At 39.2% G+C, this 12,652-nt stretch overlaps 1 protein-coding gene across 4 annotated transcripts in view; it reads left to right on the forward strand.

Annotated features, from left to right (window-relative positions):
* The first annotated feature begins 2,978 nt into the window (after window positions 1-2,978).
* Window positions 2,979-12,652, forward strand: part of kazna (kazrin, periplakin interacting protein a) — a 253,476-nt gene continuing 243,802 nt past the window's right edge. Inside the window, exon 1 of one of the 4 annotated variants that reach the window (XM_084721454.1) lies at window positions 2,979-3,160. In XM_084721454.1, the coding sequence (XP_084577580.1) occupies window positions 3,085-3,160 (76 nt within the window). In that variant the 5' untranslated portion in view covers window positions 2,979-3,084. The remainder of the gene's footprint in view (window positions 3,161-12,652) is intronic. The other 3 variants (XM_084721455.1, XM_084721453.1, XM_084721456.1) reach the window with 3 other exon arrangements.

Below are 12,652 nucleotides of genomic sequence, written 5' to 3' on the forward strand. Positions count from 1 at the left end.
CATTCTTAATGCAACAAGAGTTATCTAGTTAGGTAAAATTCTAATATTTGAACTTTTCAGGTTTGCAGATCTCCGAATGCAGCTCATTTGCTGCCTCCGACAACTTATGTAAGACCGAGTTCAAAGGAAAGACGAACGCGTCTCTGGCATTATGAGGGTAACCAACCCCCTCCGAGCAGCGCTGGGTGGAAGCAATAATACAAACAGGATACTGGGATAAAGTACTTTTGTACAAGTCTCTTCTTCCATCTCTGCATGCTGTTCATGCAGGAGCAGAACAGACATGGTAATGAGGACATTAATAAAGGATGCAGATCCATTTTTAATGATCCACTGGCCCCTTTAGTTTGAAACTGATTTTCATGTCCGTGCTTGAGTTTTCTGCTCAGAATCCGTGTTTTGCTTTGAGGGGGACTTGCGAATGTGCTATTTTTTTTTTTTTTGCCTGCACAAGCAAAGTGCTGCATAAGACCTGCATACACCTGACTGTTACTGTGTGAGTGAGAGACAGAGAGAGGATCAGGCTTCCCTATATTTGGAAGATAATACAGAAGTAGGAAACTAAGGGGGAGGAGGGAAGTAAGAAAGAAAGAAATAACTTTATTATCCTGAAGGAAATTTGGTTTGGAGCCTCACAGTAGATCACAAAGAGGAGAAGAAAAAGTAAAGGTGCAGGTATACACTAAATCAAAATCCAGTGATGGGTATTAGACCTGCATTTGGCTTCTTCTGCACTTGGCTGCTTCTTCTTGTTCCTTCACCCTAGTCCATGTTTCTATGTTACTTTATGTTTACAAGGTTCATTATTAGAAGATAGGTCAGCTCAATTAATGGGAATTATTAACGTTAAAATACCCACCGCACCCGACGGTCTTTTGAGTGGACAGTTAATTCCATTCTAAAAGCAGGTGTTTTATTGTCCGGCCATGTTTATTCACAGTAAAAACTTAAGTTACACCATCATTAAGAGACTTTCTGGTTTACTTTAATCTACAGGAACAATCTGTATACATGTCATTTACTCCATCACATCATCAACCAACCTGTGATGAAGAGTTTGCCACAGACACTGACTGGACCCACACTGTTACAGCGCTTGTTTTCACCCTTTGATTTGAAAGTGGCACATGCGGTTCATACCCCTGAGCGTGATATATACGAGGGACATAAACTAAACCTTAAAAAAAAATTTTTAGGTGTGAATTATTTCAAAAGTAGAGTCAACTTGTGTTAAATATATATTATATATACATATTTATATTACATGTTTACTCACTACATAATTCGCTGGGAAGGACAACTTAATGTGCGATGGATTCGTCTCCTCCATCCCCTCTGCAATCTGTGTTTAAGGTCAGTAGACAATGCTATTTGCACCCAGGGTGGAATAACCAATGTGGGTGTTTCCAACCAGATGAATGACCTAGGATGGGAGAGTCAACCATCCAGAAGTCCGTAGCCAACAATGCTACATGCACACTATTGTAGTTTTGGTTCCTAAACCTAAGTCAACTAAATCTAAAAATTAAAACTTTCTCACGGGACCCAAACCCCAGTCTCCCAGGAGAGAGTCCTGGGCCATCCTGAATTAATGTCATCAACTCAAAAGTGTGATGCAGACTTGCAGCAGAGCAAGAAATAGCAAGAGACAGAGAACGAGAGAAAGACAGAGCGTGCGAAATGAATAACACGATAAAGCCTAAAAACTTTCCTTGATCATGCAGTATGACCTGTGTGACCTGGGCTGTGCTGCAGACAGTTTCTATTATAGTGAGAAACAGAGAGATTGATCGGTGTTATATACACACATCTCCTTTATCTCCTCTCCTCCTTCCTCTCTGTGCCTTTTTTTCATGAATTTTGGTGTACGGAAAGTTGGAATTTCCCAGTTGGAAATTTCAACAGTATGTTTGCCATTCAAGTGTAAAACATTCTCAAATTGTTGTCGCACATCATTTAGTACAACATCATTGTATAGACTCCACCATCCTCAGTAGGAGGAGGTTCAATTTAAAATTAAAATTTAAAAATGGATGAAATGAACATGAACCAATAGACTTCGAGTTTAAAATTCAAAATAATGATCTTTGACTGTGGACCAGTTAATTTTAGTTTCTGTGGACTGAACTTTGAGCTATCTCTTGTGAAGTGTGAACTTGCACAACACTATTCACCACAACCTCCTCTCTACACACTTCGTTGCTTGATTAACCTTTCAGTTCATCTCTGTTTTGAGGAACTGCAAGCCGTTTACCATCGTTGTGGCTTCCAAGCTCCCATCTAATAATGATGCCACTGAACGAGCAGACCGCAGGCAGGCCACATTGAGAGTGTACTGCTATTTGCTTGCCGTCTGTGAACTTACCAAATTTGTTTTAGAGTCTTGTGCCTCAGACAGATGTTATCGTGCTTATCTGCTGTGTATCTTGTCCATTTCTCATATATGCCTGTCAACTTGCTGTAGAGGATTCAGATTGGATTAAAAAGTGGGAGATAAAAGAGACAGAGAGGAAACCAGCCAGAGAATACAAGCAAGCAGCCGCAGAGGCTACAGTGTAATGTTAGAACTGGCTATACACACATGCACACACATGCACACACTGTCATCTCTATTCTCACTTGTGTCGGGGGAGAGAGTCTGTCTTCTCTCTGCAGCAGGCTTCTCCTTCTCCCTCTCTCTCTCTCTTTCTCTCTTGCTTTGTTCATGCTGTGTTTGCCTGTGCTCTCTGTCTGAAGCAGCGCCACACTGGAGCACTAATGAGCAGGCTGAGAGCAACCCAACGCACATCTCCCATCAGCTGAGGAGCAGCAGCAACTCTGACGGCATCTGAGGCAACGAGACACAGGAGTGATCTGCACTCAGCGGGGTGGCAGCTGTAAGAAGCAAATGACAGCCCTGGGAAAGGCGTAGGAGAGGTCGTGAGGTGGCTCCATCTGTAAATTAGTCAGTCAGTTCAGAGAGTGAGAGGAGAGGACTTCTCCGGTGCAAACAGCCGACCCCTCTCCACACTCGGAGGCTGACCCTCAGTGCACTTTCTCCCACTGAAGACGAAGGACCTTTCTCCTCCCAAGAGGAATTCAGCCATGGAGGAGATGCTCACCTGCAGCCGCAGCCCTTTCTCCCAGGTGTTTGGGCGTCAGGGTCAGCTCATGCAAGCCAGTGAGTGTTAACAGCCACGTAAAGTCTGCAGAATATCAAAGTTTTATTTACCCTGCATGATCCTTTTTGTAAGTTTAACTTGAATGCATGCAATGTTTTAATAATGGGCTCATGCGCGGTGTCTTTTAAAGTAGACTGTTCTGATAATGACACAGAAATTTAAATCCAGCAATATTGGCATGCAAAATTAAGGTGTTTAGGGAGGCAACAGTTGAAGATGTGTGTCCCAGTTTCACCAAAAAAAACAAAAAAAACAAAACATTTTTACAACCTTACTTTCCTTTTAAAGCAGCTTCTGGTGAAATTAATCATTTAGATCTCTCAATATTTTAATAATTTTATCCTCTAGAGCTATTAATATATTTTGTATGTCTTTTCTGTTGTGAAATCACTGTGAAAGAGACACAATTCATATTTCACGCTACTTCATGCAGCATGGCTCTCTCAAATGTATGGGTTTTTCATATTTTTGGTATTGAATCATTTCTGGGTGTAATGCTATTTGACACAGCGATGTGTTAATGTTGATAGACTGTGATGCTCCTCTCATGCACAAGAGAGATGTCAGGTGTGAAGATATGTGCAGTATATCTTGTGTGTGTATCCTGTGTGTGTGTGTGTGTGTAAGTGGGTGCACGAGGGTGGATCTCACCTTTCATCTATCAGTACAAACCTTTGATCTCTTTCTGGCTGAACATGCCACAGGTCTAAAAAGGAAAAAATAAATAAATTATCAACAGTCCAGAATTTAAGTTCTATTTCTGTGATATAAGATGATGCAATAATTGCCATTGTGAAGTTTATAACGTCTGATTTTTATCCAGCTGGTTAACAGAAGAACAGAGCTCAGTGTCGAATCCCCGTTAACTGAGAATTTAAGTATTTTATTCTCTAATTCACACATTAAGTTCTGCTGCACCAGCCCTACAAATTAATTTTTTGTAGATTTCATCTCTGCAAATATGTCTTCGGCTGCTGAATGAATTAGCAATGAAAAATAGATGATGTTTGCTCATAATTATGCTTATGTACTTTATGGGAATTATTTTTTATCAATATTTGAAGGGATTTTCTGCAGTATGGATGCCAGGCAGACACCCATAGCCCCCATTCAAACTCTGCTTATGTGGGTGCACATATGCATTATTTGTATATGTGACTTGGCGTGAGTGTGTATATGCTTCTGACTTTTTCTTTCAGGATCAGACCTCACAGCATGATAAAATCCACTTCGAGTGGTCTCTTACAGGGTGTCTTAAACAGAAAATGGCACCGTTTGGCCACAGCTGACCTGATCCGAAGCATAGTGAGTTGTGATTTTTCACAGGTTCGCAGCAGAGTTAGACGATTTGTATACATGCCTGTATCTGCGGGGTATGTTCATCCACTATGGTACAGAAATAGATTTCTTGGTAACACTATATATGAAGGGGTGTGCATAAGTCATTACACTGTCATAACCAAGTTATGACACTTGTCATGAAATTGAAACACTCTTTATGAATATTTATCACTGTTGTCATTAATTGTTATCCTGTCAATTATGTTTTTTTTTTAATGCAGACAGTTTGTGCAGATAGGTGACTACAAATCTACATGTTTGGATATTACTTGTGGAGTCTCACAGGAGTCAATGTTGGATCTGAAATTGTTTATTGTTTATGTAAATGACATATGTAACGTATCAAGAATATTGAAATTTGTTTTATAAAATATTTTCCGTGCTGGGGGAAATATGTAGCAGCTTTAGGAGATTGTCACAACAGAAATTAATACATTTAAGATGCGATTTGTCACAAAGAATTTATGAAATGAAGCATGAAAATGAAATACGGTGTTTGGAAATTGTAAAATAAATACAAATTATGATAGACAATGTTGAAAACCAAGACAAAAATATCTTTATCATGACAGATTGACATTATCAAACTTGATATTGTTTAGCTTTATGTTTTAACATTACATTAAACTGTCATGTGTGTTTGGTTTGGACACTGGCCATCATGAGACCGTTATGCATGTGTTATGAATATTTTCTTTGGCCTCAAGTAAAGTGGTACCATTTAGACTTGTTATAAAGATGTAATTAAATGTTATAAGGAGTTACCTGATGGACAGAGAGTGGTTATAATTGATAATAAATATAAAAATAATTGACCGAATGGCACTTAATTACAGTCATATGCACACCCCTTCACATAAAGTGTTACTGATTTCTTCAGTTCAGCTGCCACATGAGGCAGGACCCTGGGCTCTCTTTGTATTGTGTTCTGCCTTGTCTGATTGCATTTGGTTATTCATCAATAAACAATGGGTTGCTCTAAGGCTGCTGTTTTGCAAAAGTGAAGCTAGTATTAGATTCATTTTTGAGACTTTTTTTTGAATGGCTCCTTTTGTAGAAGTGCTCCTCTGTGATTTGTTCTGCTTGTAGGTTAATGGTTGCTGTTTGTTTTGTTGTTGTAATCAGAGTGGCGTAGATTGGATAGGTTTCCTGATTTGAACCATTGAAATGATTACTCACTTCACATCCTGGCAGGGTGGAGAACGCAGCAGGCAGTGTGACACCGCAGAAAATCATCGGATCAGACTGTTTAAATGTTTGGAGGCGCGTCAAGCTTTCTCTGCGCAATTTGTTTTTGGTCTATCTCACAGTGAAAATACAACTCAAACTGAATATTCAGTCTTTGTTGCACATTTATTTTACATATGCCTAAGGGGTATTATTGTTCTCCTTCTCCATTGCTTTCCCTTCCATTGAAACCAAACTTTAAAGACAACTTGAGGTGAAACTGTGCCGCTCATTCACGGCGACTTATCGGCCACAGCATAGGTGAGGGCGCTGGATGAATTAAACCCAAATGCCACTCTCTGCGGTTATGCAAAATGACATTATCATTGCATGTGTTGTGGTGAATTACAGTCAGTCTTGTGCTCCCGAAGTTATCTATGCTCTTTGAAGCCTGTGCTGCATGTCTGTGATTTCGGATGTGCGGGAGAGGGAAGGGAAGGGGGAGAGAAGAGAGTGGGGAGGGGATGGGGCAAGAAAGTGAGCAAGCTGCAAATTGTGTGAATAAGAGATGGGTGTTTTTTTTTTCTATTTTTAGCAACAACCTTACATACTGTTACACAGCTGCTGGAAGACTAATCCACAGTAGCGCTGGCTGGCAATATCTGAACAGTAATTATAGGGGGGATTTTTTTGTTATCTTTGGCTGTCACCCATCATTGGATCAGAAGTCCCTCAGCTATATGCAAAGGCCTGCCTGAATTGCAGAGAGAAAATCCATTACATGAGTGTTGCACATGCCCAAAGACTTGAATATTAACAACCTTCTGGTAGTACCCTGGCAGAATAAACACTTGACAGATTTTTTTTTTCTCATGAATCACGTTCACGTGGCAGTGCCAGGTGCATAATCCTGCTACAATTCTCATACTCCCCACTGGAGGTGTGATTTGTTCTGTGCTCAGTGTTGTGATGTGTTGTCAAAAATCCCTGAGCAGTCAATGCTCCCGTTTGTTGGAGGGAGCGTGACAACTTAGTTTCCGTTGCTTTGGAATAGTTAAAGTGTCCAGAGAGAGTTCATTTCTTATGTGCATGACTTTTGAAGGTTGGTCCATTCAAGGTAGAGTATCATTGCCATCAACCACCCACTGATTTTAATTCAGCTTCCAACACTTGTTTCTGTAAAAGAAATAAAAAGAAAAAAGATTTTATTCCACTTAAGGATCAAACACAATTCCCAACACAGTAATGTCTGTTACAAAGGCAATAAGCAAGAGTTTACTGCTCAATAACATTTCAAGTGTACCTGTAAACTGCTGATAAGATTGTGGATCAGTAGTATCACCTCACCAGGATTACTGGCTGTTTTACTCAATGTGAACAAAAGCCTCCTTTTTTCCTCATTTCTGCTATTGTCTCTTGGCCCAAATTCCAGATATAAAGCCTCTGTCCGCCTGAAAATAAATCAGCATGTAAAATGATTAATCTCCAATGCTTATTTGACTATTTTTGCTTTCCTCGGTTGAGCATTTCTTCATGTGTTGAGGTGGATTTTGTTGTGTTTCAAGCTGCAGTGATACACTTACATTAATTCCTTCCACTTTTCTTCCATTATAATGCGTTAAATACATGTGACATTATCTAAACCTATGTAAAGAACAGAGCATCTGGCAAGTGAGATTCAAAAAAAGTATTTTAAAATACAATCTAAAGTATTAATATATGAAAGGGATAGTGTGGATTAGTCAGTATAACTTTCAGTGGAGGACCACTACTGTGAAGGTGAGAAGACAATATATATGTGTTTGAGACACCTTGACAGCACGCCTCCAGGTTGGACAGGCAGCAGTACTGGTGCAGGAAGCTAGGAAATGTACTGCTGTGGACAGGGTCAGCAGCAAAATTTATTTTAGCCACGCAAAAAAAAGGACCACCAAAGAAAATCAATATCATTTTAAGCGTGTGCTATATTAGTAATACTTTCACTGCTTTACTTTCCTGTCAGGCAGCCTTCTCCCATGTGAAACCACCATTATACAAGCCGAATATCATTCTCTTCAAACCATCCAAACTCCATGGGTGAAATCAGAAATTTTAATCTCATAGAACGTAGGACTTACTGGTCTTCCACTGCCTTGATGGGTTTGTACGCTTGTGTTATTGTGTGTCCTCTGTGTTTGAAAATGTCTGTTGGGATTCACTGAAGTCACACAATACCACAAACTGATCAATTGAGGCAGTTGCAGACAAGCAACTCCTGTGTTCTATGAGGTATAAATGCCCTTTTTACCAGAGGAGTGTACGAGAGCGATATCTGGCTCACCTAATGGCAGTTTTCCATCAAAAGAGGCTGTTTGCAAGGTAAAGTGGTGAAAATATACTAAATATAGCGCACATTCAAACTGATTTAAGTGCCTAACATGTTTTTCTGCTGACCCTATCACAGCAGTATATTGCTTAGTTTTCATGCTGATACTCTGCTTCTCCAAACCAGTGTGTCGACTGTCATCTGCTGTAGGTCACACACTAATTATCTATAAGCACCTCATACAACCCCGCATCAAACAATCCAAACTCTTCCTTTAATATTAATGATCTAACCATCCTGAAATTATGATGAATTGTTTCTTAATAATAGATGTTTCTGATTACTTTAATAATGGCTGTATTCCCAGTAAAAGTTTATGTAAACTCTGGAGGAGAGTATACAGAATATTGTCAGTTTAGCAGTCAAAGTTGGAGACTGTTTTCTTTCTTGCCTATCATTTTACCCTTGAATATTCCCTTAATACCTCAATAAACCGTTGGTAAATCCCAGCTCGGGAGAGGCCAACGTGATTTGAAGTTTTAATACGTGACCACTGCAGGTGTAGAACATATTTTGGTCCTCTTTGAAGTGATTAATTCCTCTCCTTCTTCCACTTGTGTTACGGCTCCAGCACACTCTCAGCTTCCTCACACCTCCTTACCCGGTGGGCTTTCCTGCAGTAAGAGATTAGCTTCATGCTCCTGGTGTTGCTAATCATGTAGAAGGAGTCACGTTGCAAGAGGTTTGCCGGTACAGTCAGTGTGTGCACTCAGCAAGGTAACATATCATTTTCTTTTCACGTGGTGAGTCACGGATTTTCGAGAGTCTCGTTCATTTATATTTGTTTATTTTGTTTTGCTCTCAAGGGAATCTGTTCATCAGTGAAAATGAAACACCACACTAACTGTGACTCCACAAGACCTGCGTATTGATACTATCATTCACGCCCCATCTGCTGTCATTTTGATGTGCATTAAAATAAATTCATGTAGCGTAATTGAAGAAATTAAGCCACGGGAGATACATTAGCACTCTGTCAGATTTAGAATTATCTCACACTGTCTCAGTCAGAGATGGAAAAATTTTTCACCATGCCAGAAATTAATTCAGGTACTGACAGAGACCACAATAATGCCTTCTGATGAATGCCAAAACATGGAGTACAATACTTTAGGGTGCACTTTGCTGCATAGTTTTATAGATTTACTGCACTTTCTATGTGTGTCTTTTGGTTTTAGCTCTGTGTGAGAACAGTTGCCATACATGCTATAGAATTAACCTTCTTTTTAAACATAATTTACTTTAACCATCCTTGTTTGACCTTGTACAGTGCTGTACACAGGTTCGGGTATTACTGAGGAATACTGCATAGCCAGTTCATTTCTATATTAATACTATTTTATACTATATGCATCTTTATTAGTCAGGATGTAACAATATTGCAATAAAAAATATTTTTATACTCACTACACTCTAACAATATCTACATCACATGGTTAATTTGTTTTATTTTTATTTTATTTTATAAAAGGACAGCTACTGACTGCTGCATTGTTTTTGTTCTGCAATTACACATACGTACATAATATAAACATTCATCGCCAAAGACAATTAATGGCAATTTTTTACACATGCTTAGGTGATAGCTGGCTACGTTTATTTTATTTTATCAAAGGAGAAAGAAGGAGAAGCACTTTAGGTTTGAAAGAGGAAACTGTATTTTATTTGAACAAAAATGCTGTAGACATCCAAGAACATTTTTTCAAGTAGCCATTTTTCTTTTTTCCTTTTTTTTTCATATCACAATTAAGATTGTATCATGATGTTATTGTACCTTAAGTTTTTGGTATAATTTCATCTGTTTTTATCCAGACATGCCGTTTACACACCGTCATAACACACACACCCAGTTGAGACAGTGTGCATGTGCTCGTGAACGTGGCTCCAATCTAACGATCTGCAGTGAAGGTTCAGGCTAAAAACATGGTGTAAATACGTTTCTTTTGTCATCTTGGCATGTTGGAGGCTTTAGGAGACTTGGATTACACTAGACGAGCAGTTTGGAGGCATTTTATGTTTTCTTTGAAAATCGGCAGCAGTGTTTTGTGGACTAAAAAACTAAACCTGACCATCAGGCGGCATGAGGTTGAGTAGTAGTAGTCATTTTGGGTAAACTATGCCTTTAACATCACACCAAGTGTTCAGTATAGAGAACATGCTCGCAAACATACTGCAAGTTTGTAAGGATATGACTTATTGTGATCGTATTGTAGCTTAAGTAGGATTTCGTCTTAGGAACCCATTTTCACCAGTGTCTCTCTGCTTTGTTAAAAAAAAAAAATCTGTATTAACAGTAAATTTATGACCCCGAACATGCCAAAATACAAAAAACTAGAGGTCTGTCTCACAGGAAAAGAAAGATTATAGTTATGTAACATGCCCTGATGTACTTTATGTCTAGACCAGTTATTGACAGGTCAGTCACTGATGAATGCAGATCATCCATCTGCACCAGTGGCCCTGCTCCTCCTCACATGAGTTAGAAACCATGGTATTACCATCAGCAAAGCTAAATCCTAGCGGGTTATCAGAAACATGTGAAATATAGAGCTTGTTCACCCAGCCAGCCATGCAGAAGCCTATATGAACATATTATTTTTTGAAATCGTAAGTGTACGTAGATGATGGGTACTTGAAACTCCTCAAATGTTTCCTCAGCAGCGGTGAAGCGCTCTGTGTCAAGTTGTTCGGGGAGTCATTTTTACAGCAGACACCTTCCAAGTTTATTATTCAGAACTCCTCACAGAGGAAAACTGCTGTCAAGGCAGTCATTTGAGTTTAAGCGACGGACCATGGGACACCTGGCACACACTGAAAAATTTACAATGCCACCCCCTCCCAGCCGCTCCTGTGCTTAGAATTGGACATCTCGAGCTTCCATTAACCTTCAGATGAATGAGCACGCTGCCAGAGGAGCCTGATTGAAAGCAGAGTCAGGGTCAGCAAGCTCTGTCTCTGCGTCTCCTGCGTCTCATTCTGCTTGTCCTCGCTTCTGAACCGCCTTTCTAATATAACCTTTGTGTGTTAGCACATTCTGTCACACACAGAGGTCATTCTGAATACAAATTCTGCATGTTTAAAATTGTTGTGGTATTTTTCCGTGTCGTTCTCCCCCTACACGATGTGTAGGAACCAGGTAGAAGCCACTTCAGCCTACTGATTTTATCTGCACTGTAAATGAAAGCCATAAAGAGATAACATGTGTGATACTGTAAAGATGTGGTGCTGCAGAGAGTCTGCAAATTCTGTGCTATAGTGAAACTGTAACATACCTTCAAGGAGATTACAGTAGATGGTATCTGTGCTGTGCAGCTCCACAGGAATGGTATATTTCATGCAAAATTTGCTTCTGTAACTTTCTCTACTTGCTGCTGCACTCAATACCATCAACTTTGATGTGTGCATACATATTTTAACAGCAAATCAATAAGCACGGAAGCACCATATTCACTGCATCTGAGGCTATTTGAATTTGGGAGCTCTTGATGAGTATGTACTTTGCCATCAGTATTTGCTGATTTTTTTAGGTCAGTTGTCAGTGGTACTAGCATTAAATCGATTAATATATTATTCATAAATAAAGGCCATAACAGGTCTTTAAAAAAAAAGTTTAATTCCATCCTGCTGCTTGATTGTTGTTCTCAGTCACTTGTAGTGTTAGTCATTTGTGTGTCAACAAGATAAAAGAGTGCAGTAGTGTATTTGGTACCTTTGTGTCAGAGTAAGGATAAGGACACTTCACTGTGAATCTGAATGAACAAAATGAGGCTCTCAGGTTCCAGTGGAGGAGACAGCGTTAGACACAATACACAGTAAAAACACCATAGAAGCTTAAAAGTACAAAAAAGTAAAGGTAATAAGGTGGGTAGTGCTGAAAGTTCAGCAATGCTCAAGTATACAGCACAATAAATAATGATTATAAAAGCAATAATATAATAGTCATTGAGTAGATTGCTGCCTAACACTCTTGCATAAACAGTATTGCAAGCATTGCATGTACCATTACAATACAAAACAAGCAGAAAATGGCCTCCTTTAATGTTTTGAGATTGTCTAAAAAGTTTTTCCCTTCAAGCACAGGCCTGTCTTTATTATTTTCAGAACAAAAGGTTCAGAGTGTTACATAACAAATCTGTCATGTGAAGACATAACAGCTTTAGATACAGTCAGACCTACCCCATACACACACAGATAAGAAAATAATACACAAATATAACCAATGGAAAAGGACGTTTGATTAAACGTGGTTGTAAAAAAAAATATAAAAAAATATATATGATTCAAAGAAAAGATAACAATAATAAGTATATTGTCTTCTAACTGTCATTAGTAGGGAATGGTAAAAGGTGATACAAGAAACAGCACTGGCACTGGCCATAATTTTCTTATGGGCGAGTGCTATTTCTTCAGAGGGCAAACCTGGCATGAATAGCCCTGGGTCTGTTCTGATCCCACTCTGACTCTAATATCCAGAAACTGGATTGCACCCCCAAAAGTAATCTGAGGGACAGTGAGAGACCTAGACCAGTAGTTTTCAAACTTTTTGTGCCCAAAGCACAGCAAATGACAACCCAAAATCTTAAGGCACTGCAGCTGTATGTCATTCTTAAGTCTTTGT

The sequence above is a fragment of the Lutjanus erythropterus genome, chromosome 6 (genome assembly GCF_056507025.1).
Source record: "Lutjanus erythropterus isolate fLutEry1 chromosome 6, fLutEry1.hap2, whole genome shotgun sequence".
Taxonomy (NCBI): Eukaryota; Metazoa; Chordata; class Actinopteri; order Lutjaniformes; family Lutjanidae; genus Lutjanus; species Lutjanus erythropterus.